We start from the raw sequence: 24,548 nt of genomic DNA on the forward strand, positions 1-24,548 counted from the left end.
TAAATTTTTAACCCGAAACTAACAAATGTAATGGTCATTTTTTGCATTTTTTACGTAATTTTTTCCCATTTTTTAGGACATTCTATAGGTCATATACCTATATTTTTTAGGTCATCAACTTCCGCTCCCTACTCATTAGCCTCCATGATGTAGTGGCAATGTCGTTGCCTTGGATCAGCTCTGGGTCCTGGTTTGTTACAAAGTGGAGGCATACAGTGGTTCGGATCCCACTTTAAACTGTAGGTCATCCTGATTAGCCTATCTGTGCATAAAGTGGACTTAAAACAAAAACTCAACCCACAACCTCATTAGTTTGCAAAATGCAGTCCATGGTGTACTACGTGGAAGAGAGGTATCTCTAGAAAAGGTGGCCCCACACTTTCCTACAAGAAATGGAACACAAATAAAAAAAGCAAGTATGTTACAAGTCATGAATGAGCCTTCTCATTTTATTTTCAAAGATTAAATGTATCAGGTACATCGCACAAATTTAACACTTCAAAAACTTTTCTCCCTTTTATGCCTTTACAATATACATTTTTTTTAAAACTCTTATTTACAAGATAGAATACAAATGTGCAAAAGTCAGAAAAAACACCGAAGCCAAGGGCATGGACTCACTGAAATTTCCACGCACCCTACAAAAGTAACAAAAATGTTGATTATTACATTCCCTTTCATCAGATCTGTCAAAATCTACAATCTCACTCGGATATTTAGTGCAATGGAACATCACAGTTCCTGTGCCCTTGGATGAACATTTTTTACACAGACAGTCCCGGTCTAAAATACATATTGCATTCAAAAACTACCATAATCATTTGCATTGCTCGTTCAGCTAGAAATATTAAAGAATACAGAATGAAAAATGTCTGTTAGTAGATTAATGAAATAACAATTCTCAATATTACAACTCACTTTAAGCCAAGGAATTGTAACAATTTCATATTTTCTACACCAGGTTCACAGGAAGTAGCAAATTATTCTTGCTCTTTGAATAACAACACTGTTGTGAATTTAGGGGGGAAATTACAAGAGAAGAGGTATCATAATACACAACCTATAGCTTATGTGAACATAATTCAAATTACTCCAGTGTTGACATATATAAAACTCCATTCTTCAGCATTCATTGACCATATGGTTTATCACTGATGTGATTTGAACGAAGTTGTTTTCAAAATACAAATAGTAAAAAAATACAACCCTGCAATTGTTAAGGAAGATTTAGTTTTGATCATATTGTATAAGATATTAAAATGTTAATATTTTAGGTTTGCAATTTTGTAAACAACACAGTAAAATATGTTCCACAAGTGCTGAAATAATAACCACATTCTGCCATGGCATATTTAACTCTTTCGCTGCGGAATTCTCTGGCACACAATATCCCTTGGCTGCGTAATTTAATTTGAAAAAATATTTTTTTTTATAAACAAATAATTTTCACAATTACATTGCGTTATATATGAGAGAGAACTTACAAAATTCATTCCTTGCACTGGAAAACCATTCTGTAGTCGTTGGTGGTATGATATTTTAAAAAAATTTGATATTTTGAAGAAAAAAAATATTTTAGAAAGAATAATTTTAAAAAATTACATTGCAAAATATGTTATAGATAAATTACAAAAGTCATTCCTTGCACTGGCAAACCATTCTGTAGTCCTTGATGGTATGGTATTTCTCAAAACACGGGATGACGCAGAGTGGTGGAGCAGCGTGGAAATTCGTAAGTAGTATCAACATACTGGGTGGCGAAAACTTCAGTTTGTTCTGCTGTGTGTTCAAATACTGAGTGGGGGAAATATTTGATAAAACAAGAAAATGGTGTGCTAAATACTGTACTGTCACCAAGTAACTTAGCACTTGCCTGTGTCGAACTTCCCGCACCTAGATCAATGCTGCTTTGCACTCTGCTCCATGATGTTACGGACGGAGGTACAAATTCTTCATCAGACACTACATAATCACTGTCACCACTTGAAGTCTCATAAAAACTGTCGCTATTATCGTCACAACTTAATTCACCATCTGATTCAACAGTTGAGTAACATCATTATCAGACAAGTGTTGACGACTTGACGAAGCCATGTTGTTTACATTCGAACATGCATTTGAAACTGACATGTCAGAGCACTCAACGCTCGTATTCTAAACGGAGGCGTAATTAGCGACATCATACGGATATAAACAAAACTACAAGTTCAAATAGTTCCAAATAGTATCAACAGATGTCTGAAGGCTACTAAAAGCGACGTACTGCAGAAATGCGACACCCGCAGCGAGTGGAAGTATGAACTCGCAATAATGTGACATCTGCGGAGCAAGGCACCTGGCGTGCTGTGCATAAATGCGACGAGCGCAGCGAAAGAGTTAAAAGGTGGAGCTATCAAGATCTACTCCTCCCCTCCCCAAGCGTTATTAATTACTTGCTGACTTACAATTCTCATTTTGTTCTAAGGTAGTCTGCAAATTATCCATTGCTCTTTTTGTTACTTTTCCTTTACATTCAGACACTTCGTGTGTAATTATTAGACCTTGTATTTTAGGTTTTTAACCTATTTTTCTTCCTTTACAGGTATGATAGAAATAATATTTTATGTCAGCGTTTCATTAAAAAATGCAACAACTGTTATACAAGTTATACAAGAATTTCAAACTCAAATTTTCCTAATAAAAATTCAAGATATCTCAATAAACTTCAGTCTGTCAGATAGATTGTTTTGCAAAGGGCACTAACAAAATAAACAGATTGAGAAAATTCAGTTTTATTTTCCACGCAGCTGTCTTTTCCTCCTTCATAAAAATAGAAGCTAAATTTTTAAATACTTGCCTCAGGGCATTTATAAATATGCTATGTATAAACTCAATTGGATTTGTATTAATAAAAGTTGCAATTTTTCACGTCTACGGAGAAATATTCAAGCAGAATTCACACATATTTCCCGGAGCCAATAATTCATGCAGAATTCCCCGAATTCCCAGTGGGTAGCCACCCTGTCGCAAGTACAGAAAAATAAGAGAACCATTTACTTGTTTCAGTTTCATGCACAGATACGTTAACTGGACTTGGCCCTAGAGTTTAAAGTCAAGGCGGTGACGTTACTACTATGCCACTGGAGAGGCCTTTTGATTTTCCAAGACTTTTCTTACTTTTTGGAAGTTTTCAAAAATCCGTGACTTGTGGAAATCCAGGCCAGTGGGAGTCCTGCGAGCAATTCATTGGCATTTTTTTTAACACCCATTTCTTCCTCAACCTTTTTTCTCTTTATTCATCTGGGTCGTCCAATTACAGTAACATGCTTTTATAGTACTTAAAAGAATGCATTGAAAGATGCTGCAGAAAATGAGCAACTGGAACCTGAATGTTTTGGATCCATACAAGTTGTCACATAATTTACTCCACATAGGGTATATGGACTTCCTGTCTACCTTGTGCTGAGGCTCTGTTAGCATTCTTGTTTTCAATATTGAAGCTTGCATTGGGAAAAACAAAATGAATTAATGTGGCGATGGATAATTTGCTTACTACTGTATTATCGTCAATGTTATGGATCAGCATGCAAACATGAGATACATTAATTTATCAATACTAAAAAAAAAATGCAACTAATATGAAATCTTGGCCAATACGGTACAAAATGACAATAGAGTTCACGAAGAGTTGAAATGACCCCAATTAACATATGTAATAAACTGACTAAAATTATTTTACCTTACAAAAAGGAACCATGCATATAGGCATTTACTTTTTATACCTTTATGCAGTGATCAGAACGCTACATTTTAAAAGTAGCTTCGCTACAGCTACAGCTACTCTTCCAAAATGTAGCTTCGCTACAGCTACAGCTACATTTACCAAAAAGTAGCTCGCTACGCTACCCCTGTTCGCTACTCGCTACTTCGCTACTTTTTGCGCTACTTCTGCATAAAAAAAAATAAAAACAACCATATGGGTATTAAACAAATCCCCTACTACTGGTAAATAGATTCTGTTATTTATTATCATGATTCCAGTCATTCAATAATTTTGATAGCAGTGTTACTTCAGTTACTTTTTTTTTACTATAGTTTTGAGAATACCATACCTATGCAAGTGGCATATCAATTCAAATTTGATAAATGAATATTGCAATTAGAGTGTTACCCAAATTAATGATTACAACTATACACAAATCAAATTTGGTAGGATTACGTATTTACGTATGTTCACATCAACATATTTTTCTTGAGAATAAATATTTCATTTTTTATAGACTGATATGAATACAGAATTTTGAATGAAAAGTACCTGAAGTCCTTTGACTACAAAAGGGCCTCAGGTTCGATTCCCAGCGGAGGCTCATAGTGGTTCGGATCCAGTCTCGATCAGCTTATCTATGCATAAAATGGACTCAAAAGAAAAACTAGGAAAGAAGCCAAGTTGGGAGGATGGGATCCTCCTGCTCCTCCATTCCCCGCACTGCTCATCATCCATCATTGTTCCTCGTTCTCACAATTAGCCGAAAGTGACAGAAAGCGACTATAGATAAGAGAATAATTAAAGAAACCATTCATCCCATTGTCATGATTGAGAGAAGTGGAAGAATAGATGAGGAGGTAAACAGAAGAGGACAAATGGGTGGTGGACTATATCAAAGTGTTTGAAGATTAATATGGAACAGGGATGTACCTATGAAATGCAAGAAGGTAATATATAACACATACCATGTGCCAATAATTGCGTATGGAGCAGAGACTTGGACAATGACAGAGTGACAGAGAGAGACAAAAAAAAAGATGCAAGCAGTGGAGACTAAATTTTTGAGGAGTCATTTGAAGAAGACTAGAAGGGATAGAATAAGGAATGAGGAGATCCGACAGACAGTGGGTGGTAGTGAAGCTTCAGGACAGAATAGATAAGGCACAGATGAGATAGTTCAGACACATGAAGACGATGGATAGAGAAAGTCTACCAGTAAGAGCTTACAATGCACGAGGAGTAGGAATAAGGCCAAGGGGGAGACCAAGATGTTGGTGGAAAGAGCATATAGCGGAGAGTGTTAGGAGAAGAGGACAAGATTGGAACACCTTGGAAAGAGAGGGGGGTGGAAGACCAGGAAAAAATGGAGAGGCTTCACTTGTATGCTGACCCAGCCAGAGGCAGGAAACGGCAAGGGATGATGATGATGATGTCATGATTAGCAAAAGTTACAGAAAAGTTACGCAAAAGTAGGAGAAATACATAAAATCAAAAACTATGTATACGTATTAACTAAAGAAAATTGTCGTTTCTGTAGGAAAGTCAATAACTCGTACATATTTTTTGCAATATGATAAAATTATTGAAGAAACTGTCGTGTAAACTTGACTGTTCTAAACGTATTGTAATTTTAAAATTTGTGAACAAATACTATCGCGAAAATAATTGTAATTCCAGAAACTCTATCATTCGCGTAACACTAATTTCCTGCTGGTGAGATCCTATATACTGACGATGATCAATGCTGTTACCGTACTGAGCCATTTATTGCTGGCACTAATCCATCACTCGTTTTTGCACTGCAAGTTGTGTCTTACACAGCAATTAATGACATTTTGGTGTCTCTTACACCATGAATATCCACAGGATTGGTTCCGGGTGTGACACAAACGAGGCACTTTTTTCCAGTGGTGCAGCAAACGAGGCATGTTTCTCTCCAAAATAGCGATGCAGCTAAAAAAACGTAGCTGTTAGCAGGAATATATTCATATATGTCAGTTAGTTATCTGGATATCTGAATTATTCAGCTACTAATTAAATAAATTATGCAGATATGTATATCTACAATCTAGATAATCTGTACCTCCAGACTGTCTTTTTGAACCTCCTGCAAAATTAAGGGTTATTGTCGATTTTTCTGACGCTGTTGCCACATTCAAAATTCATCTCCAAATGCTGAGAAAAAATGTAGCTGTAGCGAAATTTTCGCTACAACTACAGGAATTTTGTAGCTTCGCTACCGCTACAACTACAATTTTCAAAATGTAGCATCGCTACAGCTACCGCTACAAATTTTGTAGCTAGCTACAGTAGCGACGCTACAAGTAGCTCGCTACTTCTGACCACTGCCTTTATGTAAATAAAAGCAATAACAAAATGGCAGAATTGTGCACTTAGTTAGAAGTTATATGTAGAAATGTCTGATCAATAAAATTATTGGTAAATTTAATTATAAACCAATATAAGTTGTCTCACCCCTAGCAATATTAACAGTACTGTATTTATTTACATTTGTTACATTTATATGGATTTAACTATGAAAAACAAAGTGAATTTTAGAGATTTGTTTTGCAGTCTTCTATAAGTAAACAGCCAAAATGTAGCATGCACATGCTATACTACACTTATGAATCTTTCTATTTGTGTGAACTCTTCTCGTAATGTCGTCTATTTTCCTTACAGCATTCCTTTCCTTGGTTAGAAGCATAACTCTAAGAAGGAATTTCAAGTCTATAATAAAATAATATTACGTTAAACTACCATTTGTATTTTTATTTCTGCATTTTAAAATTTGTCTAAAAGGCATGATTGTTTTTGGGATTTCTAAAAATACTTGAATGTCTTTTCTTACTGTAGATGATACTATATTACAGCGGAACTTCGATTTTACGATTTTTGCAGGACTAACCTGAAACAACTTAAAATGCAGGAAAATGTAAAATCGAGAAAATTTTTATCGCATGTTGCTGTGTTGGGACCATCAACATGGAATGTATAATGCAGAAAAATGTAAACTCCATGAACATAAAATTAGGATTCTACTGTATACAAGTTAATTTATTTTAAAATCAAAGTTAAGAAACAGGTAGAGTAAGTTCAAGAGAAGAATTTTCAATGGGAACTGACATCCAATCTTCATTGCTCTGCAGGTCGATAATTGAAAAACAATCATATAGTGCAGATTTAATGCATACCTTATTATGTACATAACTTGATCAATAAATTTCTCTTAAAAATATGACTAAGTTGTGATGGCTTATAATTTTAACACATGCCACCAATATTAGTAATAATTTTTCACAATAACCACACATTTTCTGTTGTCCACGTAGCCTTAACACATCTATACTTTGATAAACCTGTCCAACAGACATGAAATAAAAAAAAAATTTAAAAGCACAAGTAAGGTGAACGACTGATAAAATCAAAGTGCAACAGTCACTACACAAGACACCTAGGATTAAAAAATAAAGGTACTCACTGAATTATTTGTACACTTAATCCTGCAAGCATGCGCACGCACACACACACCCACTCACTCACATACACACACACACAACTGAAACCACTTGTCTTGCTCCCTGCTAAACATATTGTTCATCCTTGGCTATTCCCTTGCGCTACCTGTGTGTTCAGCTGCTGAAGAACGAGCATGACCAGTTCTCGCAGAGTCTGCAAGAAACATAATACATTTTTATTGCATTTTTACTGTAATCACTTTAGAGTAATAACATAGATGAATGTTCTAATACATAACAAGTACAGTATGCAAGGGACAGCTATGTAGTCACAGTCAGAACCTTTTCTTTAGTTTGCTCAATCTGTTGGAGTGGTTAACATAGCTTCCTATGAATCCTAACATGGGGATGGATGTTCAATTTCACCATACCATCACTCATTCTCACTTTCGCAATTAGCCAAAAGTGGCAAAAACGCAAGTAAAATCAATGAATTAATCTTGATTCTTGAGATGTACGTATGTGTAGTACATCGAGATGTTGAGCAAATTAAAGAATTTTAGCCTGAAAAGGAAAAAAACTTATTAAAATATTATTTGCGCCATCACATTTGAAGGAAAATCATCAAAGTCTACTTTAATTGAAAACTAGCAATTTTTATTTCAGAGTATAATATGCACTGAAATGATATGATGTACATTGGAAAAAATGCTGAACTTCCTCTCTTACACCCGTATGCAGTCATGGTCCTATCATGTATTAATACTTTCTGTACTAGCTTCAAGGTACCTACACTCTTTGTATTTATTTAGAGTTCTGTTGTTTCTAGACTGTTACACATGCAAGATGTAGATTTGGCAATGATCATAACAATAAATTATTCTCAATTTCCATTACATTGATTGAGAAGAAATAAAACTAATTTATAATCCCTATTAATTATTTCAGTAAAGGTAGAAGTCAACAATAACAGGAAATGTGCATTGTTGGTCTGTTTACATTATTCCATTGCTAGGAAACAATATTATTGTTTACATACAACAGTGATTAAAACAATGGCATTAGACTTAAAAGTACCAGCTCCAATGTGTACAAAACAAAACACTGCGAATAATAACAGGCGCACATACATATGTTTCCAATATGATACGAGAAATGATCGAAACTATGACTTCATGCAAGTGAAATAATTTTGGACGAAGCAACCTCACCATCCAAATCCTACAATCCACAATATAGGTTAAAGTTAGCCAATAAGACATATCCACAAAATGTCGCATCTTAATCAATGAGAATATGCAACTAAACGTAACATCACATATGTGACACAGCATCTCCTTCAGTCAATGTATCGATGGGTAACTGGTCTTATCATGTTAAACATACTACATACTATAAGTTAATTAAGTATATCCTTCTAAATGTAGAATATGTAGATTGGGTCTATATCTGTGTATATCTGATTCTGTCATGCAATTTGTATATTAGATTCACTTGTATACGTGTTGTTTAATAACCTGGGTATGTACGGTCATGTAAGATAGGAAAACATGCCCTAGTAACATGACAGTTGTGTGAAAGGATCCAGCATACGCAGCAAGCATAAGGAAAAATGCCAAAATTCATAACTCAAAGTTAGAGCATCAAAGATGCTGAAACTTCAATCCAAATTAAACTGCCACAATAAGGGAGGGAGCGTGCATGCATGGCATGATCATAATTATAAATTATCCAGAGTAAATTCCATTACATGAAGTTATAAGTAAGTGGTTTGATTCATTTGGTTTACTTTCCTTCACTTTTCTGCCACTTTTGGCTAATTGCAAAGATGAGGATGAGTGATGAAGGGATACTTACAAAGAACACCCATGCCCAGGCTAGAATATGAACCTGCGACCACTAGCATCACAACATGCTGTGCTTACCACTCCACTATGGAGCTTGGCGAAAATGGTACGTAAGAAAAAGAACATTTCTTATTACAACACATGCATTGTATTAGTAACGGAAGAAATAAACAAAAACGAAAGCTGGCAGTGTTGGATTATTCCCATTATTCATTGCTGAGAAACATGTTCTTGTTCTTCTTTACGTGGGCCGTTCAAGTCAATCGGGGACTTCTTTTTTTCCAGGTTTAAATAGACGCCTAGGCTGGAGGTTTTGTATGCAGTAGGAACTGGCAACTGTGTGCTGTTACTGGTAGGCGGCGCTCATTTCCCGCGTTTCTGCATAGATCGTTATTCAAGATGGCGGACAACAGTGTGAATGTCTACATGGAACAGCGTGTTGTGATGAAGTTTTTAGTGAACGAGGACAGAAAACCTGCAGAAATTTACAGAAGACTTCAGGCTCAGTACGGTGATGAGACACTCTGTCGCAGTAAGACATTTGAATGGTGTAAGCGCTTCAAAGATGGCCGTATCTGTATTACTGACGATCCCGGTCGTGGTGGATCACAGCCCACGGCAATCATTCCTGGAAACATTCAGCACGTGGAGCAGCTGATCCTGGACAATCGTCGCATAACCTGTCGTGAAATTGCAAGGGTGTGAAATCTGTCGTTAGGAACAGTGAACACAATAATTCATGATCATTTGTTGTTCCGAAAAGTGAGTGCACGGTGGGTCCCAAAGCAGCTGTCCACTTTTGACCGACACAGAAGAGTTGAAGTCTGCAGAGAACTCAAGGACCGCTATGACATGGAAGGCCAGGATTTTCTGAATCGCATCATGACATGTGATGAAACATGGGTTCACCATTTCACTCCAGAATCCAAAAGAGCATCGATGCAGTGGAAGCATACGGAATCACCACCTCCCAAGAAATTTCGAACAGTTGCGTCTGCTGGTAAAGTGATGGCAAGTGTCTTTTGGGATAAACAGGGGATTATTCACGTTGATTTTTTACCCCATGGTGTCACTATCAACAGTGAGTATTACTGCCGTGTTCTGCGTGATGTGCATAAGAGTTTACGGAAGAAACGTCCGGGTTTCATCACAAAGGGTGTTCTCTTTTTGCAAGACAATGCACGACCGCATACCGCTCAACACACATTCCAAACATTCCAGGAAATCGGCTGGGAGATATTACCACACCTACCCCTATAGTCCTGACTTAGTGCCAAGTGATTTTTACCTGTTTGGACCCCTGAAGGAATTCCTTGGAGGAAAACATTTCAACACTGATGATGAAGTGAAAAATGCTGTTCTACAATGGTTCCGCCGTAATGATAAATCCTTCTATGCGGAAGCATTCCAGGCGTTAGTTAAACGCTGGGATAAGTGTATAACTGTAGCAGGAGGTTATGTGGAAAAATAAATCCAGTTACCACACTTTGAAATTTGTTCTTCTATTTTTTTTAAAAAAAAAAGTCCCCGATTGACTTGAACGACCTAGTACATAGAACAGTATCCACTAAGGGTATAAAACGGTAAAATGACATTATCAAGGATTTCAAAGTATAAAGGTGTAGAAAAATCTGTGTAATCTTGAAATACGTTTGTGGAGAAACATTTGACCGCTTATGTACAGAAAATAAATGGCAATGTAACTGCTTTACATAAAGGTAGAGTTTGGAAGATTGGAGTGTCAAGTAAAACCTCCATACAGAGAAAATGACAGAAAAATTAATGAAAAGGTAGAGGGGGATGCAACAACCATCCCTTTCACAATATTGGGAGGGATGGAGGGATGTAAATAAATTCCTTTAAATGTAGGATCCAGCAAGGTATGTGAGGGGAGGAGGGTTGTAATTTACTGCATTCAAAACTTTGGATCTAAGGTATGCTAAAACTAGTGGTAAGTACATCTCAGCTTCCACATTGTGGAACAGGATACTAAACTTTGCATAAAGAGATAATAATCTAGAATAGTGATCAGTTCTCTCGAAAAATAAGGGATGTATTTTTATAATTTTGTAAGTAAAGACCAGGATAAGTACACATGTGACTGTGTAGGTAAAATAGTGTGTTCTCTGATGTGGAAAGAGATATACGTTGTAGAGGGAAGGGAGAACTATGAAGGGGATTCGGGTTAGCGGCGCTGACGAGCATGTTCGCCAGTAGAGGGTCTAGTCAGGTTGAGGGTAAATTTACGTATATCTCAATTTCAACATTAGAGAATAAGATATTACACGTTGTTAAAATAACTAGTAAATCTTGAATAGGGTGTTCCCTTCTCTGGAAACAAAAGAGATGTGTTCATTTAATTCCAATTTTATAGACTAGGATCAGTGGTCAGAAGTAGCGAGCTACTTGTAGCGTCGCTACAAAATTTGTAGCGGTAGCTGTAGCGACGCTACATTTTGAAAATTGTAGTTGTAGTGGTAGCGAAGCTACAAAATTCCTGTAGTTGTAGCGAAAATTTCGCTACAGCTACACTTTTTCTCAGCATTTGGAGATGAATTTTGAATGTGGCAACAGCGTCAGAAAAATCGACAATAACCCTTAATTTTGCAGGAGGTTCAAAAAGACAGTCTGGAGGTACAGATTATCTAGATTGTAGATTATAGATATCTGCATAATTTATTTAATTAGTAGCTGAATAATTCAGATATCCAGATAACTAACTGACATATATGAATATATTCCTGCTAACAGCTACGTTTTTTTAGCTGCATCGCTATTTTGGAGAGAAACATGCCTCGTTTGCTGCACCACTGGAAAAAAGTGCCTCGTTTGTGTCACACCCGGAACCAATCCTGTGGATATTCATGGTGTAAGAGACACCAAAATGTCATTAATTGCTGTGTAAGACACAACTTGCAGTGCAAAAACGAGTGATGGATTAGTGCCAGCAATAAATGGCTCAGTACGGTAACAGCATTGATCATCGTCAGTATATAGGATCTCACCAGCAGGAAATTAGTGTTACGCGAATGATAGAGTTTCTGGAATTACAATTATTTTCGCGATAGTATTTATTCACAAATTTTAAAATTACAATTCGTTTAGAACAGTCAGGTTTACACGACAGTTTCTTCAATAATTTTATCATATTGCAAAAAATATGTACGAGTTATTGACTTTCCTACAGAAACAACAATTTTCTTTAGTTAATACGTATACATAGTTTTTGATTTTATGTATTTCTCCTACTTTTGCGTAACTTTTCTGTAACTTTTGCTAATCATGACATCATCATCATCATCCCTTGCCGTTTCCTGCCTCTGGCTGGGTCAGCATACAAGTGAAGCCTCTCCATTTTTTCCTGGTCTTCCACCCCCCTCTCTTTCCAAGGTGTTCCAATCTTGTCCTCTTCTCCTAACACTCTCCGCTATATGCTCTTTCCACCAACATCTTGGTCTCCCCCTTGGCCTTATTCCTACTCCTCGTGCATTGTAAGCTCTTACTGGTAGTCTTTCTGCATCCATCCTCTTCATGTGTCTGAACTATCTCATCTGTGCCTTATCTATTCTGTCCTGAAGCTTCACTACCACCCACTGTCTGTCGGATCTCCTCATTCCTTATTCTATCCCTTCTAGTCTTCTTCAAATGACTCCTCAAAAATTTAGTCTCCACTGCTTGCATCTTTTTTTTTGTCTCTCTCTGTCACTCTGTCATTGTCCAAGTCTCTGCTCCATACGCAATTATTGGCACATGGTATGTGTTATATATTACCTTCTTGCATTTCATAGGTACATCCCTGTTCCATATTAATCTTCAAACACTTTGATATAGTCCACCACCCATTTGTCCTCTTCTGTTTACCTCCTCATCTATTCTTCCACTTCTCTCAATCATGACAATGAGGATGAATGGTTTCTTTAATTATTCTCTTATCCATAGTCGCTTTCTGTCACTTTCGGCTAATTGTGAGAACGAGGAACAATGATGGATGATGAGCAGTGCGGGGAATGGAGGAGCAGGAGGATCCCATCCTCCCAACTTGGCTTCTTTCCTAGTTTTTCTTTTGAGTCCATTTTATGCATAGATAAGCTGATCGAGACTGGATCCGAACCACTATGAGCCTCCGCTGGGAATCGAACCTGAGGCCCTTTTGTAGTCAAAGGACTTCAGGTACTTTTCATTCAAAATTCTGTATTCATATCAGTCTATAAAAAATGAAATATTTATTCTCAAGAAAAATATGTTGATGTGAACATACGTAAATACGTAATCCTACCAAATTTGATTTGTGTATAGTTGTAATCATTAATTTGGGTAACACTCTAATTGCAATATTCATTTATCAAATTTGAATTGATATGCCACTTGCATAGGTATGGTATTCTCAAAACTATAGTAAAAGAAAAGTAACTGAAGTAACACTGCTATCAAAATTATTGAATGACTGGAATCATGATAATAAATAACAGAATCTATTTACCAGTAGTAGGGGATTTGTTTAATACCCATATGGTTGTTTTTATTTTTTTTTATGCAGAAGTAGCGCAAAAAGTAGCGAAGTAGCAAGTAGCGAACAGGGGTAGCGTAGCGAGCTACTTTTTGGTAAATGTAGCTGTAGCTGTAGCGAAGCTACATTTTGGAAGAGTAGCTGTAGCTGTAGCGAAGCTACATTTTGGAAGAGTAGCTGTAGCTGTAGCGAAGCTACATTTTGGAAGAGTAGCTGTAGCTGTAGCGAAGCTACTTTTAAAATGTAGCATTCTGATCACTGACTAGGATTAAGTAGAAAGTTTGCAAACATGCAACTGTGTGTAGGTAGAATAATGTGTTCTCTGATGCGGAAACAGATATACATTTCATAGGGAAGAGCGAACTAGAGAGGGTGTGGTGTCGAGGCGCTGGCAGCATGTTTGCCAGTAACGGGTCTAGTCGGGTTTAGGGTTAATTTATGTATATCTCTGTTTCCACATTGGAGAACAGAAAACTAAACTTTGTAAAAATTCAGAGTAAATCCAGAATAGGGTGTTCTGTTCAGTGGAAACACAAGAGATGTGTTTATTTAATTTTAGCATGAACAACTAGGATAAGTATCATAGGAAGTTTGCAAACATTTGAGAATAGGATACTATACTTTGTAATAAATAGTAAATATAGAATAGGGCCGGGTGGGTGGGCAAAACGTTGCCAGAAAATTTGTCCTCCTTCGTATTTGCTTCATGCTGTAAAAGTTTGTTGGTGTTACATGAAAGATAATCAATTTTCCTCTCCCTGAGGTGTAATCGGAGGCTCTTTCTGAAGACACACAAATGTGAATGTAGTACACCCTGGACTGCATTTTGTACACTAACAAGGCTCTGGAGTCTGGACCCATGGCTAGTATAATCTTCTATGGGATTTGTGTTGTGTGCTGTACATTTATGTGTGTGATTGTTCGTTCATCTATTTCTTCTTATCACCATTCATATTAATCTTCCCAATTAGCCAAAAGTGGCAGAAACGCGAAGTAAAATAATCAAATCAATTAATCTCCCCAATCTCTCTCTGTGTATGTGTGTGCGTGAGTACAGGTGCGTAGTCCGGGTCAGGTGCCCTATTCTACACCCTCGAATTTTCAAATATTTTTTTTCATTATGAATATTATGTTATCCTAATTGTGAATAAAAAAAATTGGAGCGCGGAAAGAAGTATTTACGACTGTACAGCCGTTTAAAGTTGAGATTTTGTCGTTTGAAATTGTTGAGTCAAAATTTCCCACCGATTCCGGGCTCTGCCCCTGGGGTAATTGACTTACCGCTACCGCGGCCCCGCCTTTATCTAGTCCCTTTTAAAGGCATGTTAGAAATTGGCCAGCGTCACCAGCCCCCAACACTATTTCTCATTGTTTTCCGCACTGACACATGAAGATACAAAAAATGAAGGCTAAAATTAAACCTAAGAAGGTAACTTACCTCTTTTTACCAAGGCCAGGCACTGAATTGTGGGTCGAAGTTAAATTTGTAAGTCCAAAAATGAAGTAACTCCTACGTTGAAAGTCCTTGTTGTCCTTTTCCACAGAATAACACCCTCCACTCCCTTCCCATCATAAAAATAAGAACTCGCAAATTATCCCATCCCACAAGTCATTTAGAAAAAACAACCCTACCCTTTATGGCCTGCAGTTGCCAAAAAGAAATAATTAATTCCAATTTCTGAAGTCGCATAAATGAAATCCAATGTCTGAAATGTCCAATCCGCCAATATATCGCACAAATAATATTACGCAATCACAAATGTTCCCATTGCACAAGTCAATCATAAGAAGAAAAAGAAAAAAAACAGATGTGCGCCTGTGACATGAATCCATGATCCAAAATCTTCAGACTTGCGCCTGTGACATGAATCCATCATCCGCCATCATAGAAGTTCTGAAAAACCTTTTTGGACGTTACGCAAGAAATTTTAATTTTATAAAAAATGTAAGTTTCGTAGCACGTAGATCTAAAAAATTAACTTCCGTGCTATTTGCAAACATTGTTTGTTATGAGGAACTAAATATTATCACGAAAATCTTTGAAATGCGCCTGAAATCGAGGGTGTAGAAAGGGGTACCGGAGCCCGTAGTCCTATCATGTATTAATATTTAGTTCGTTCAATATTGATTGCCACTCCCCCTATAACTCCTGCAAAGTAGCAGTGTGAAATGTGTGTTGATGTCTGCGTGAAGATAGACGATAGTACTGTCTACCGCCACCAGATGGTGTTTCTGCTTCCCATAGGTAGCGCATAGCAGCAGCATTTGTTCCAGCATGCCAGTACGCTGATGAACAGCGATCCGACAACATGGAAGCAGACACGCATGGGCAACGGTGGACAGTGTGGTTTCTCTGGAGGGAAGGAGTGACTGCTTCAGACATCCACAAGAGGTTAGTAGCCATATGTGGGGAGACAGCTCCACGTTTCGGTGGGTAGCAGAGTTCAAAGACGGCAGGGACTGTGCGAAAAAACGCAAAAGCACTGGGCGTCCAGCAACTGCACGCAAAGCAAACAATGCCCAGCATGTCAATGACTTGATAATGACGAACAGACGCATGACGTTTGATGTACTACAGACGGCAAAAGGTTTATCACGGGGCAGGGTAGCTACGATTTTTTGATTATGAAATTCCCTGACTTTTCCAGGTTTTCCAGACCAGAAATGAAATTTTTCCAGACATGATTGTCGTCATGATTTTTGCTTTTGAACCTCATCTTTTTCAATTAAATATGCAGGCACGTTAATTATTATGAATATGAATATACACAGATATTAGCTGAAAATTTACCAAGTGATTAATATAATGCTATTCAATGAAAAAATAAATAACTATTGTACTTCCCCATTTTAACTAATTCATTGCAATTAAGGTGGTGTAAAAAAAATCAATAAAAAAAATGTGGCATATATCAAAGCTTTACAATGTAACCTGTATACAACCTCAATTATATCAATACAAATGAGAAACAACAGAAAATTAGGTCATGTACCTTTAGAAAATATGCAATAAGTTTAATGATTATATTTTTTAATTTATTGAAAATAGTACATATTTAGGAAATTCAGAACGTGAATGGGGCCGGTGACCAACAATACACCTAAAAAAAATATATATACGCAGGCCATACTTTGGAATCAAATATCTCCATTATTTGCATTTTCCACATGCTGGAACCAATTTTATATTACGGAAAACATCGAAATCTGTCTATTAAAAGGAAACAATTCCGAATGTTTTATGTTTTTTTTTTTTTCAAATTTTCCTAGCAGGAAGACTAATTATCATAGAATTTTGGCAATCATTGTGACATGAAATTTGAACCTAATGAGCACTATTTGTATTCGAAAAAAGTTATTTATGTTGAAAAAAACTTCAAAATGACCTTACGCAATCATACACGGTTCCCACGGACAAGGTATTCTCCGGTTGACAAGCGACAGTAAGTATCGTAAACTAGTGGGAATGAATGTAGAAATAAATCGGAACCTTAGTAGAGTGCATTTAGGGCATTTATTTTAATTCTAAGACAACCAAACCTGACCTTCCTAACCTAACCACAAAGGCATATATTGACAAAATCTTAAGTAATCGCTAAAACTCTGCAGTATGTGTTAACAGACATAAATCGAAATCGAACCACGTAAAAGTTGCATTTGTAGCATGATGAAATCATAATAAAACAAAAGGAACTTGGGCCCATTTTCACCACTTTTCAGTATAATTTCATTCTACACGCAAAACATACGTAAAATTACTATCCGTATCAAACCATCATTCCTAACCTAACAACGATGTGTGACCAGCGTACGTTTAATTCCTCTATTTTGCACCAGTTTATAAAAAATAAATTCGTTCTACATGCACAAAATACGTGCATATTCAAATAATGACGTCAATGATACTGCATAAAATCACTAATTTCTCGGGTGCAACACATCCCTGCTAGTGATGGGTCGTTCGTGAACGAGTCGTTCCTTTTGAACGACTCCCTCTTGGGAACTGTGAACTGCTCGCTCCTTCGGAGTGAACGAGCAGTTCCTCTATGGTAGTTCCTCGGAGTCGTGAGCTTTGAATGTACGTTGTCAACCGCTCCTGCAGTTCCAGCTCCGTCGATGACTCATGACTGCGAGAGAGCGAGCGACCGTGTTTTGTTTTGTTTCTGCTGTGTACGTGCTCTGGTTTTCTTGTGGTAGGTGGAGTAGTAGACGGAGTTCCCTCTCTCCTAATTCTTTTCACTCAAGCTAACTCCAGCAAGTCCTCCCCCACCCCCCCTCACTTCAGCTGCACGAAACCAACATCGAGAGGAGTTGATCGTTCCTTTGAATGGCTGCTTGAGTGAGCGAGCTCCGGTGAACTGCCTCCCGAAAAGGAACTGCCATGACAAGTGGTAGTTCCTCAGGAGTCGTGAGCTTTGCTTGTATGCTGCAACGCTCCCAGTTGATGACTCGCTCCTACGAACCTGCGCGAGAGAGGGGGAGAGAAAGAGAGAGCGCGAGAGCGAGCGAAAGAATGGACTTGGAAATTCTATTTTTGTCTTTTCTGTCGAAAGTTAGGGAGGGTCACGTGAATCACTGAACCAATCGGCTTTGACCAGTTGCCGTGTCGAGGGGGAATTCTCGTGGTATTCTGCGTTGCCAAGTGTATGCCTGACAGCAAAAGTTCGGCGTTATTGTGTGGTTTGTTTGTGCTTTTTTTTTTCGTATCTGTGATTTTTATACTGAAAGATGATGAGCATAACGCGAATACACCGGCGAAATCGAAAGAAAAAAAAAAGTTGTCGGGCGTGGTATTCCTATGCGTGGCCAGACTCGTGCAGTGCGAGATTATTTTGAAAATGAAAGAGATAATAATGGCCCTTTGATTCAGTTTAAAAAAAGTGATTGGGAGAACAGCAGCTGCTCTGGGAATTATCAGAACGTCCGTGATGTCCATCTGGAAGGAAAAGTCCCGCTTAATGGAGACAGACGCATCATAACATGCTATAGTACCACTGGAGTAAGCAGGATTTTATTTCGGAGGGTTGGATTTGTAAATGTGGATCTTAGAAAGCTGCATTTTTTCCCGTGGGGCGGAATAAGTAATAAAACATTTCATAATTATTAGAGTTGAACGGATATCCACACCCATGCTGATTCTCTTACCTATCTCACCGATACCCTTGTTTGAAAATGACGCGTATTAATTAAAAGCTGTTTAAAATATTGACTAATATTAGTGTAAGTAAATACTTCCAATTGTGTGTATCAATTTATTAGGGTTATGCTTTAAACGTAAGAATTGCATCAAAATCTGAAAATACTATTACGTAGTCACAAAATACATTTTTCCATACAACATTGGTTCAAAACAACGGAAACTTGGAATTATGCATAAATTCAAGGACACCCTGAAAGTGCTTGCTGCATATTTGCAAGCCTCGCGAAAGATCAAAATATTGGAAAAGTATCGGCCGGTGTCGGTAAATATAATCCAACCGATATCTTCCGATACTGATACCACGGGTAAAAGTGGTTTAATGACAAAAATTGTATTTGAGAGGTTGATTTAAGAGGTTCTTCAGTTACCAATTTGGTTTTCCTGATTTTTTTAAAAAATACTTTTAGTTGAAACTTTTGAATTTCTCAAAATTTCGGGAGGGAACTGCAGCCCCATGAGTCCCCCTGGACCCAATCACCCATTCAATATTACATAAATTCTGAATTCAACCTAAATTTCGGGATCTTACTAAACATTCTGTAGATACTCTTGTGAGGATATCAGTAAAACACACAATGTTCGTTCACTTCCAATCAATATGTAATTCACTATTTGATATCGCTGTGTAGACAACAATGAAATTAATATAAACTATAAAGGATGGATAATATTGAGTAATCGGAACTCGACGTGCAATTTTAACTGGCGAGCAAAACGAAATATGCCACAAGTAACTGGACCCTAAACCTTGATTGCAGTGCAGATGTTCATACGAACAGTCTACAATACCCCTAGAAAGAATTCTAACCCTCCGCAATAATTCCGAGTTTTCAGCTCATCGTCCCCCCCCCCCCCCCACTCTCGAGAGAATCCACTCCCAAAAAGGCCAAGCACGGCGAAGCCTGTTGCCTAGGGTAGCAAGCGAAAGAGTGGGTCTCCGCCTCCCTGCCTCTGCCTGAAATGCGAGCGAGCGAAGGGTGCATGTTGACAGGAAAAGATGTCCTGTACGACTGGACAAAAAAAAAATCAGACTCTCAGACGTTTGGCAACACCGCTTTCGCCCCCCCCCCCCTTCACACTAGCACAAGTGGAGACGAAAAGTCTGGGTTCCTCAAGTCCAAACTCTAGCTGTTTATGTTTTCTTCCATTCTTGCGCGAAGGCGGATTCCTCCCCTCTAATTCTTTCCATTCCCTCCCCCGCCCAACGAAATCAACTTGGAGCTGTGTTGGTATGGTAGCTCCTGTGAACGACTCTTTCAATGAGCAAGCTCCAATGAACTGCCTTTCTAAAAGGAACTGCCTCGTCCGAGAGCATGCTCCGTGGCCTCGTCGTTCCTTTGAACGACTCCTGGTGAACGACTCCTTTCGGTGAGCGAGCTCCGGTGAACTGCCTCCCGAAAAGGAACTGCAATGACCCATCACTAATCCCTGCAATGTAAAAACTACGACAACGAGCAAATGAACTAGTTGATGAGGTTGCTTCTGAACGGGTTGCACACGAAGGATTCAAATTCACAGAACGGGTTCACGGGGGGAACGAAGTAGTGAGTCCCTTTGTTTTTACTCGGCATTCGCACCCGTCCAGTCTGACGACAACCACAGCCAGTTACGTGAAATTCTGCTCTCAAGCTTTATTGCAGATCCAAAACCAATGAACTGTCCGAACACCAACCTGCTTCGCTTCACGTATCAAAAGAGAACGGGTGTGTTCTTGAAGAAAGGAAATTTCCTCACCACACACAAAGCTAAAGCAACATTTTATCTGTAAGAAATTCTGAGGATGGCTTGTACGTAGATTTCATCTTGAGTAACTTGTTCTCTAAGGAAAAATCTCACACCTCTCCAAATTCCGGTCTTGAACAGGTTCACAAGAACGAGTCGCAAAATGAACGGCTCCAAAAACCTACATCCCAGCGTGAATAAATATAGAATCAAAATGCGAAGGAACCATAATTTTGTACGTATCGAAATGCGAAGGAACCATAATTTTGTACGTATCGAAATGCGAAGGAACCATAATTTTGTACGTGACAGACTAGAAGTCATAATGACGAGAAGAACAAGTTACTGAACTGAATCTTTTGGGGGAACTGGAATCACAAGAACCGAATTTGGAAGTGGAAATGAACCGTTCGTTCATTTTGTAACTGGTTCTCCTGCAACTCCAAAATGTGCGTAAATTCCAGAAAATATGCAAAATTCCCTGACTATTCCCTGACCAACCAAATTCCCTGACTTTTCCTGGTTTTCCAGTCGTGTAACAACCCTGCAGGGAACCCTCCACACCATCATCTATGAGGATTTGAAGATGAAGAAGGTGTGTGCCCAATGGGTGCCCCATTCCCTCACCATAGCAGAAACAGCAGTGTGTGCGGATATGCAAACAGTTGGTGCAACAGTACAGTGCAGATCCAGCGAAGTTCTTTGAGCGTCTGGTCACCGTCAACGAGTCATGGTTCTCCCACGAAACTCCAGAAAAAAATGCCAGTCTATGGAAGCATACTGGGAGCCCTCATCCCAAGAAGTCACGGCCGGGACTATTCGTGCACAAACAAATGGCGATTGTGTTCTGGGATCAGGAAGGGATACTTCTGGTGGACTGGCTCCTTCCAAAACGACCATGAACAGTGATCGGTACTGCAGTTCACTGCTCCAACTCCGCCGATGCAGTTCAACAACGCCACCACAGAAAATGGGGATGTGGCGTTCTTCTCCAACAAGACAATGCGGGCCCACATGCCAGTCGCCAGACCATGGCCACCGTGCGTGAACTAGGGTTTACTGTGCTGCCACATCCTCCATATTCACCGGATCTTGCTCCTAGCGACTATGCCCTATTCGACGCAATGAAAGAGGTCATGCGGGGTAAGAAGTTCACCACAAAGCAGTTGTCAGCCAGTGGCGCCGCCATACCCCCCAGAATGGTTTGCTACACAAATACGGAAGCTGCCAGAACGATGGCAACAGTGCATAGACATTGGCGGGGAATACCTTTAATATAATCTGTATTCGATTGTTCAATAAATGGTACCTGTGAACACAAAAAAATTGTAGTGCCAATCATTTTTGAACGCCCCAAGTACTTTATGTATTAACCTCAAGGTACCTATATTTTTTCCTTTGTATTTATTTAGTTTTAATTTTTCTGAAAGAATGTTACATATGTTAAGATATAGATTTGGCAATGATCATAACAATACATTAGTCACAATTTCCATTACATTGATTGAGAAGTAATAAAACTAATTTTTAATCCTTATTGTAACAAATGAATTATTTCAGTAAAGGTAGAAATCAACAATAGAAAATCAGCATTGTTGAATTATTTCCATAGTTTCATTGCTGGGAAACAATATTATAGTTTACGTACAACAGTGATTAAACAATGGCACATGACTTATAAAAGTACCCCCTGTCTTTCGAATCTGGATTCACATTCCCAAGTACCACAACAACAGCGTAAGTTCCAAGACAATAACAAGAAATGCAACCCCTGACATGGAAATAAGGCCGAAACTCCCAACTAGAGGACTATTCAGAAATCAACTTTCGAATTGGCTCGTAAAAAGCAATACATAACTGCAGCGACATGGCGCATGCACAGTAGCCAGCAGTAATATGTAATCATACTCCACACACAACCACAGTCCATTTGCTTCAACAGTGCGTGAGAAGGAACTAACAAACATAAACGCTCGTATTACTGCTCCCACCAGTTATGAGGTGTGTGGTGTGATTCAATTCCTTCAAGAAGAACCAGTCAACGAAGGCGAAAATCATCATTGATTGTGTCTTGGAAATTTGAAGTAATTACACGGAGAGTAGAGAAATTGTGAAACGGCATTTGAGTGATCTGCAAAAATTGATGAACTTTTCATTTTCAATGCTCCAAAAACGTATTCCATATGCAACGTGCCACCACTCCTTGCTCCGGCTGGTCAGTTGGGAGCACCAGTTCTCACCCAGGGATCGGGATTAAGACGATCCGCCCTTCCTCCAGGAAGGTAACCACCGAATTGCGACTCGTGACAGTAAATAAAATTCCAAATACTTTATATTAAAAATATCCAAAATCTTTAATCACGAATCGCGCGCGTACATACTGATTCGCACAAGCCAAAAATATAATGTGTTGGGTCCTGCTCGCTTGTAGGCAGTGATGAGTAACTTATTTATCACGACAGAATCCGCGCACCGCCTTCACCGTTAATAGCAAGACCTCAACTGCAACCTCAAGCGCGAGGCGCAGCATAACAGATTGTTCTAACTTACAATACAAACTCGTAACATAAAATAGCACAAGAAAAACTGATAATTTATATGACACTTCAATGTTAATTAGCGATAGTAAGCTAAAGTTCAGGTTGGCAACAATTAAAAATGCCAACGTGGAAGTTTTTACATCGCCAAGAACACGAAGCGTGGTTCCCCCACTCCTAACATAAACAGCCAATAGGAAAACGATATTTTATTGAAAACGAGGCAGAAATACTTTGCTATAACATTACAATATTAAACTATATAGAAATAACTAAACTGATTTTATCAAATAAATCATATTTGCCCTTGCACATAAAAATGATTAAATAAAGATTTAGTTTATAACGAAGACAAAATACTTCAATCTTGTACATTGTTGAACAAAACTCGATATTAAAAGCAATGTACTTAACTTGTGTATAAACAACAAAATTTGCGTGAAAGGTAGAAATAATCCTAGCCATTTTGGATACGAAAAACAATTAAGTATAAATAAATAAAGTAAATGCCAATATACAACTGAAATCTGCCTAACGTGGCGGTCGTTACAATTTCCCCCCTTGTCGGCATAAAAAAAAATGCCTGAGTATATCGAAGTATTTTTTTTTAAATAGATGCTTACTATCGCATAACACAAATAATATTCGATTGAAACAATTATAAAATTATACACTCACATTACACTGAGGACATTAGTACTTGACTGATCCAAGTTTTCTTTCAAAAACAATATTTGGCATATGTAATTTATAGGTTACATGTTAACGTCGAAACTTTGAATAAATGTAAATTAATATGCACATACATAAACAATCAACTTGGATAATATAAGATATACCTTCGTAAATATAAGCTTGCTGTAACAAAACATTTTACAGGTCTGACAATTCTTTCATCAAAATTTTTGTTCCTTTTTGGTCATTGTTATTTGACCTAATTTTATAAAGAGCACAATCTTCTATTGACCTACTTATAACTTTGCTTCTTTGAGCTTATCAATAATCAGTGTTTATTGTTTCGTCAACAATGGCACTTTTATCATGTTACAAGCATTGTTGTTACATAACTCTTTAATTTGCTTCGGTCAGAGAAAAATAAACAAGACACAAAATAAAAGAACTGATTGTTACAATGCTGAAACTCTATACATCAACAATGTTTCTCTTACAAGAAAAAGCCTTATAGTTTCGCGTCCAAAAGAGCATTTTTTTTCTTTGCTTCGTTTTTATCGTAGTACATTAAAGAACACAATGAACTAGATTGTTCATCATTGTTGAACATGGAGAGAATGTTTGTTGAATAAAATTCACTAGTATTCCGAGGTTTCTTGAGGTTGTTGGACAAGGAGGATAGAATAAAAAGTTCCGAAGGAGCAACACCGATGTTTGCATAAATATAATTGTTCATTAACCATATGTTTATTGTATAAAGCGAGCCACAGCAGATCTTGAAAATATGGAATTAGAAAAAACATGTACCATGACATTCAGTTCGATTTATAAAACAGCTGTTTTCCCACTTAGCAAAAACT

At 37.9% G+C, this 24,548-nt stretch overlaps 1 protein-coding gene across 4 annotated transcripts in view; it reads right to left on the bottom strand.

The window, feature by feature from the left end:
* Nucleotides 1-431: 431 nt before the first annotated feature.
* bigmax (helix-loop-helix-leucine zipper transcription factor bigmax) overlaps nt 432-24,548 on the bottom strand; it is a 64,575-nt gene continuing 40,458 nt past the window's right edge. For 3 of the 4 annotated variants that reach the window (XM_083110780.1, XM_083110779.1, XM_083110781.1), the window contains one exon: nt 432-7,417. In XM_083110780.1, coding sequence (XP_082966906.1) covers nt 7,343-7,417 — 75 coding nt within the window. In that variant the 3' untranslated portion in view covers nt 432-7,342. The remainder of the gene's footprint in view (nt 7,418-24,548) is intronic. The other variant, XR_014440667.1, reaches the window with a different exon arrangement.

Source organism: Lepisma saccharinum, chromosome 24 (genome assembly GCF_977018435.1).
Source record: "Lepisma saccharinum chromosome 24, izLepSacc3.1, whole genome shotgun sequence".
In the NCBI taxonomy this organism is placed as follows: domain Eukaryota; kingdom Metazoa; phylum Arthropoda; class Insecta; order Zygentoma; family Lepismatidae; genus Lepisma; species Lepisma saccharinum.